Here is a 6,433-nt window from a genome sequence, read left to right as displayed (position 1 = left end):
AGACTGCTGGCAGTTGAGTGAAACGCAGTGCTGAATTGCTATCTCACTTTCGCACACACGAGATGTTGGCGGCGAGAACATGGTTGTCTGCCATGGGCTTGTTGCTAGAGCATTGCATACCTGGTTGTGATTATTGGAACTACAAAAAAAGAGCAATTCCCAAAATGTTTGCTGGCACCTATATGGAACTCGACTTTAAGGCGGAACCGAAAGTGGCTAACGTTATTGTGTTAGTGCGACAAACACTGTACTGTACATCTCATGTGTTTGTTATAAACCTAAACGTTTATTTGAATATTGCATTAGTATTGGTAATATATGTCAAATAGCGGAGCTTGCAAACATAAACAGCTGATCCGCAGCCAACCGCACTGACTACAAACATCCCGAAAAAGGGTTTGTTTTTTTTTATCAAGGCATTCCGATTCAATCAAAATTAACAGCAGCAACTGAATAATGCGTAGGATCACTAGGGTGTTTAATTAATCCGCTTGCATCGGATTGCGTTTTTAATTCCTGCGTTTGCGTTTTGTTTGTTTACCTCACTCTAAGCTCATCGATGCGACGAGAGTTGAAAGCTCTTTAAAAGCTCATTGATGTGACGAAAGTTTGATACTGTGTTGCTGCTTTTTCGGAAATCGCTAGTTCAACGAAATATGTGCGCAACCAAGTATCTATTAACTAATTCCAAATTATACATTGGTCGCTTTTATAAACACGTAATGATCGATATGATCAGTTAAATTTATTTTCCGTTAGCAATTATGTTTTGCTGAGCGTTTATTGATACATAGCAGATCGATAAATTGAATTACAAGTTTTAGGAAATTGTAACAGCGCTGGAAGCACTGATTACGTGGCGAAACCGTACTCTGCCAATAGGCGTTTTTGACAAGCTATCGTCCGCTTAGAGGCGCTGTATAAAAAAAGTGATGAAAAGTAAAATCGCTGTCAAACTCCATACATTTTTGAAAAAACTGAAATAAAATGCAGTTTTTGATTAACCCTTTCAATTGTCAGAATTTTAGATAGCGAAATATTGGAAGAAATTTGTTTATCTACGTTAAGGTACGTGAAAATATTCGAATTAATTAACTTTATGGCAGAAAAATGTTAATGTTTGATTTTGTACCGCATGAAACAAAAGTACATAGAGTCAGCTGTAAAGTTTACATATCCTGGATAGAGAATCACCAATTATTTTCAGTCTTCAGCGTTTTCCAATGTGTTTTCAAATGCTAACGGATTAATTTTCTTGATTAGCATCATCTGTACACGTACAACGCTGGTACAATTGTATGTCTGTCTCTGGTATCAAACAGAACGAGTGAGAGTTCATTTTCCTATGGTGCTCCAGCTAAAAATAACTCACTCGTTCTGTTTCACAGGTTTCACAGTTGGCTTATCCGCCCCTTCCAAATGTTGGTCGACATTTGAAGATAGAATTAACAAAAGGGCGAATGTCGCAAGTGTAAACAAACCGAGTGAGGGTTGATTTTCCTATGCTGGTCCAGCAAAAATAACTCTCACTCGTTTTGTTTACATTTGCGACATTCGCCCTTTTGTTAATTCTATCTAGATTTGTCTTCCTTCGGCTTTCCGCCCATTTAAACTGCATGGTGAAGACATGTCTTCAAGTGAAGACATTTCACTTTTTTTTAACAAGAATGTCTTCAAAATCAAGACATGTCTTCACTTCTGGCATCTCTGGTCAAACTTCTCACCACCAAAGTATATTGATATACAGGTATGTATTTATGACCTTATATATATAAAGCATTGCACGCAGATGTCAGTGTGTTTTTTTAGTATAATCAATATATATAGAATGCCAGTGTCGCTGGTGTTTCATGGATATTTTGGTGGCAAACATGTTGCTGGTTCGTGTCTTGGATACGGGAACTACATTGTCAAATTGCCCAATAGAAAATTTTCCTGCCGACAAAATACCTTAAAACGACCAAATCGGGTGATTTATCCTACGTGATTTACGAAAAAGCAGAAAGATTTTTTGTTGGGTTGCCTTTTTAGTTTGACAATCAGATTCCCGTTTCGAATCGATCACTCACACATATGCGCATACAATGTAAATACATAATTTTCAAATGTGTGATGTTTACCACGAGCACTGCAGCGGCACTGGCATTCTATATATATTGATTCTACTGTTTTTTTGGTTCCAGGTTTGACAGTGTTGTGGGGTTTGTTTTGATTACTTATTCGCAAGACCCAGAAGCAAAAAACTGCAAAAAAAAACAAAAATATATGTTGTGCAGAACTGCTGTCATTTTTCTGCTTCGGAAAAGTCTGGGCATTTCCGGTTTCCGTAAAGAAGTGGTCCGAGTTACAAGTAATAAAGCCACTAGCAACAAAATTAGGTTACAAAGGGAATCAAAACAAAACACACAAAAACGTCAAACCATAGTTGAGGTTAGACACCGTGCAAAGGTTTATAGAGTATTTTACGTGACATTTAATCACAGAGAACAGACATTCATGTTCATATAAAATATTATTCAAAAGGTGTGTAAGGTTTTAAACGAAACACTAGCGACATCTAGCTCGGGGTGCACCAGTTGCACTACAGCCATGTTGCAATATTTAATATATTTTCTTGCTATTTTCTACATATTAGAATAACTGGCAGCTTTAATGGTGGTTGCTGTTAGCAACGATTGCGTGTTTGTTTATTTTATACAGTGGACCCCCGTTCGTTTGAACGATTCCTCATGCAAACTAACGGGGTTACTTTTTAATTTGAACAACTGGTAACCCGAAATATGCTGAAACCTGTGTGAACTGGCCGCCCTGCTCTTTGTTATTGTTTTGGTGGTATGTTTTAGTTGGCAGTTGCAAGTGCGAATATTGCATTTTCTGATCGGATTTCTATCTTTACCGTTAGGAAAACGATATGTGAAACCGATTAAACACGCTAGGTCAGTACAAACAAATCGTGTTTATGTGCATTGTCTGCATAAACAAATGATGTCATGTTGAGAATGACGTTTGAACCAAGGGGTCGGACACTCAGCACATAGTGCCGCGGCACTGCAGAGATATCAAGCGGCACACCTCTAAAGCCTTATAAAAATAACATTTATAGGGCTTTACACACCTCCGGTTCAATTTTACATATGAAATGGGAGCACTGCCAGTTGTCAAAATCGTCAGAATAATCTCGCACGGTTGCCAGATCTATTAGATTATAACGAATTTAACAAATCTTGCAGTTCGGCACTTTCGGTACAGCATCGGCACACCATTTGAACCATTTTAACCATTTTTAATTTGCACGTCGTGCAAACCAAAAAAGCAAAGCCATGGGTTTATACCGTCTTTAGACATTACCCTTCTTTATCGACAGACTTCGCAGCCAGCTGTTAGAGTACAGGAAAATTACGGGGCCAGTGCAACAATCCTACTGACACTAACTAGCAAGCACCGCCTAGCCGAGATTCGAACATACGACGACTGGCTTGTTAGACCAGCATCGTACCTCGAAGCTGGGCTGGGCGGTCGTGCAAACCAACGGGGTTCAAATTAAAAAGTGTTCAGATTAAAAATGGTCAAACGAACGGGGGTCCACGGTATTTGAATTCTAATGCTTACGTAGAGTTGTTATCGACGCTACGAATAATAAAAAAATAGTTTCTAAATACATAATTCCGCGCATATTTCATAATTTGAACAAATATGCAGCATATATGAAATAAATGAAAAATTAAATACTATTTGCTTTTCCTACAACTGATACTGGCGCCACTGCTAAATCAAATGTCAGCTCAGATGGGAGAGTTGTAATGATGGGAAATGCCGATCAAAATCTATAACGATTATTGATAAAGTTTTCTTATCGTTAATAATTAATAACGATAATATGACAGTATAAGCAAAAATACGTAAGAAATAGAACAAAAATGTTAAAATAATAACAAGCCAAAAAGAAGATCTGCAAATGAGAGATTCTCTTCGTGTCTCCTCTCTTCCGCTTTTTACGGCGATACTAATGCATTGAAAACAAAATTTTCAAAACATTTGGCTAGGTAGTGACTCCGGCAACTGATTTATGCAAAGCTGATGTGTCAAAATGCATTAGTATCGCCGTAAACGGCGAAAGAGAGGAGACACGAAGAGAGTCTCTCATTTGCAGATACGTCGAAATGAAAAAGTACCCGAGATTTCACTTTAAACCCTCCAATTTTCGATACTCTTCCGTGACGATAAAGTTTGATGGTTTTATCGATATAAGATTACTAGCGATATTATCAGTAGCACAATTTTCATCACAGTTTTGAAGGTTGCACTTTATGACTGTGCAGTCCAATTGAGTGTGAAGAGCGTAATATTTACAAATTATTTTTTTGCGTGCAGATTCTGCTTACCTTGTTATTCACTATCATTGACAAAACATTTTTTCTTTTGTATTTTTTTAGTCATACGTAAATTTAACCTAAGTTTTGGAAACGAATTACTAAAATGTTCGTGATTTGAAGCCCGGTTGTATCATTATTAAATCTAGATAACGTGTGGAAAGTGTTTCCAGTACCTAAAATATCACGGAGCCGTACGATATAAACATGGCCCGCGAGTATGACCATTTATTTAAGCTGCTCATAATTGGCGATAGTGGTAAGTTTAGTCATAACGTTTGAACTCCTTACGATCAGATCATCATATGTATAAAAACTTTCGATGTAGCGATGTGTTGATGCGGTGGATTTAAATGTTACTTTAATTGACAAAAGTAAACATTTTATAAAGTACGGTGTAGCATTTTCGCATATATATTTTTGGCTCATGATAATTATGGGGAATTTCATATGGAAATTTACTATTAGTTATGTGCAGAATATTTTGAGTGTAGTGATAGTAGCATGTATCCATCCAAGTAATCATTCATGCGTATCATGAACAAACATGCGTATCCATACCGAATCATTAAAACCGAACATTATGCATCTGTAGCGCACTTTTACAATTACAACGATTACAACACAGATATAAAATTCGCCTCGGTTTAATCGTCTCGTCGTAAAGAATTTGCGATCTTCTTTGACAAAGGACTTTTGGTAATTTTTCTGGCACACTTCCCTAACACAGACAGAAATTTGTTGGTACGAGGGGGCTTTGTCACTCTTTCAGGCGTTTAATCGCGGAGTTAAAAAATCTTGTTGAGAGTTGAGACGAGGAATCTTCGTACTTGTTTTGGCTTACTTTCCAAGCACAGATATCAAATTGGTATATATTTGTTTATTCATCTTCGATATAATAAAAAAAAACCGCACAGACATGTTACTTAGTACTAATAACCGCTAATCCTTAATCTAAACACATATTTTGACATGCTAAAATCAAACAAACAAACTTCGTTGAAACGACTACAACAAATTTACAGCGGGTTGTTATTTCCGCAGGCCGCGCGGTGAGTCGATCGTCGAAAGAACTCAGATTGGCGCATCACTCGTGACGGTGCGTTGAATCGTAGTTTCTCAAGAATAGCTGGACCGTCAATGCTATCTTCTAACACGTCGAATATTATAATACGTTGGAGGCATGGGCGTAGCCAGAAAAGTTCCTTGGGGGGGGTTTTACCAAGACAAATCTGACATAGCCTAACTGTAAGCAGCTTATTCAGGAAATGGAGTATTATTTTCAGTTAAAAACTATTCTGGTTGAAATTGAGTGTTCTGCATCAGACAAATGCCGCCTAGTTGGTTTCGAGGTACGATGCTGGTCTAACAAACCAGTCGTCGCATGTTCGAATCTCGACTAGGCGGTGCTGCTAGATAGAGTCAGTAGGATTTTTGTACTAGCCCGGTAACTGTCCTGTACGGTAGTAGCCGACTGCGAAGTCTGTCGATGAAGAGGGATCAAGTCTTAGAAAGCATTGCATTGAGGTACGTTGTATGTTCGAATCTCGGCTGTTAAAATCCATAGAACTGAGTCTCTTCAAGACGCAGCGAGTGTGCTGAAGAACAACTTATGCTGTATGATTCTCGACATCGCTCGTAAGGTGATCCGACGATCAGATTTCAAAAAGAGAGGTTTGATTCTCAGTAAATGTAGCAAACTTCTTGGCTAAGCAGATGACTTTGCCAGGTGGCTAAGCAGGTGACAGAAACTTTGCCACGACGAAGGCCATCTGGTCGGTGTTAAATCAGACCGGACCAAGTCGCAAAATTTAAAATAATAAGTTAATGACAGCAAACGATTAAGAATTTCGTAAGCTACATTTTACTCTAATAAGATCAAACAAATGTTGCAAACAGCCAGAGATATGAAATGGTTTCGACCGATCGATAGCTTTAAACTACACAGCAGCAGCAAACTTTGACTTTTCACGAAATCAAATTTTTGTCACTTGGTTCGGTCTGACTTAACACCGACCATCTGTGCTAGACTGAAGGCGGAACCTAGCAGGATTGGGATTTAA

The 6,433-nt window shown here is 38.1% G+C and overlaps 1 protein-coding gene across 1 annotated transcript in view; it reads left to right on the top strand.

The window, feature by feature from the left end:
* Positions 1-4,433: 4,433 nt before the first annotated feature.
* The window catches only part of LOC128744772 (ras-related protein Rab-35), a 208,689-nt gene continuing 206,689 nt past the window's right edge, over positions 4,434-6,433 (top strand). The window contains exon 1 of the mRNA XM_053842001.1: positions 4,434-4,629. Within this exon, the coding sequence (XP_053697976.1) occupies positions 4,578-4,629 (52 nt within the window). The 5' untranslated portion in view covers positions 4,434-4,577. The remainder of the gene's footprint in view (positions 4,630-6,433) is intronic.

Source organism: Sabethes cyaneus, chromosome 3 (genome assembly GCF_943734655.1).
Source record: "Sabethes cyaneus chromosome 3, idSabCyanKW18_F2, whole genome shotgun sequence".
Lineage (NCBI taxonomy): Eukaryota > Metazoa > Arthropoda > Insecta > Diptera > Culicidae > Sabethes > Sabethes cyaneus.
This window is presented reverse-complemented; position numbering and strand designations above follow the sequence as displayed.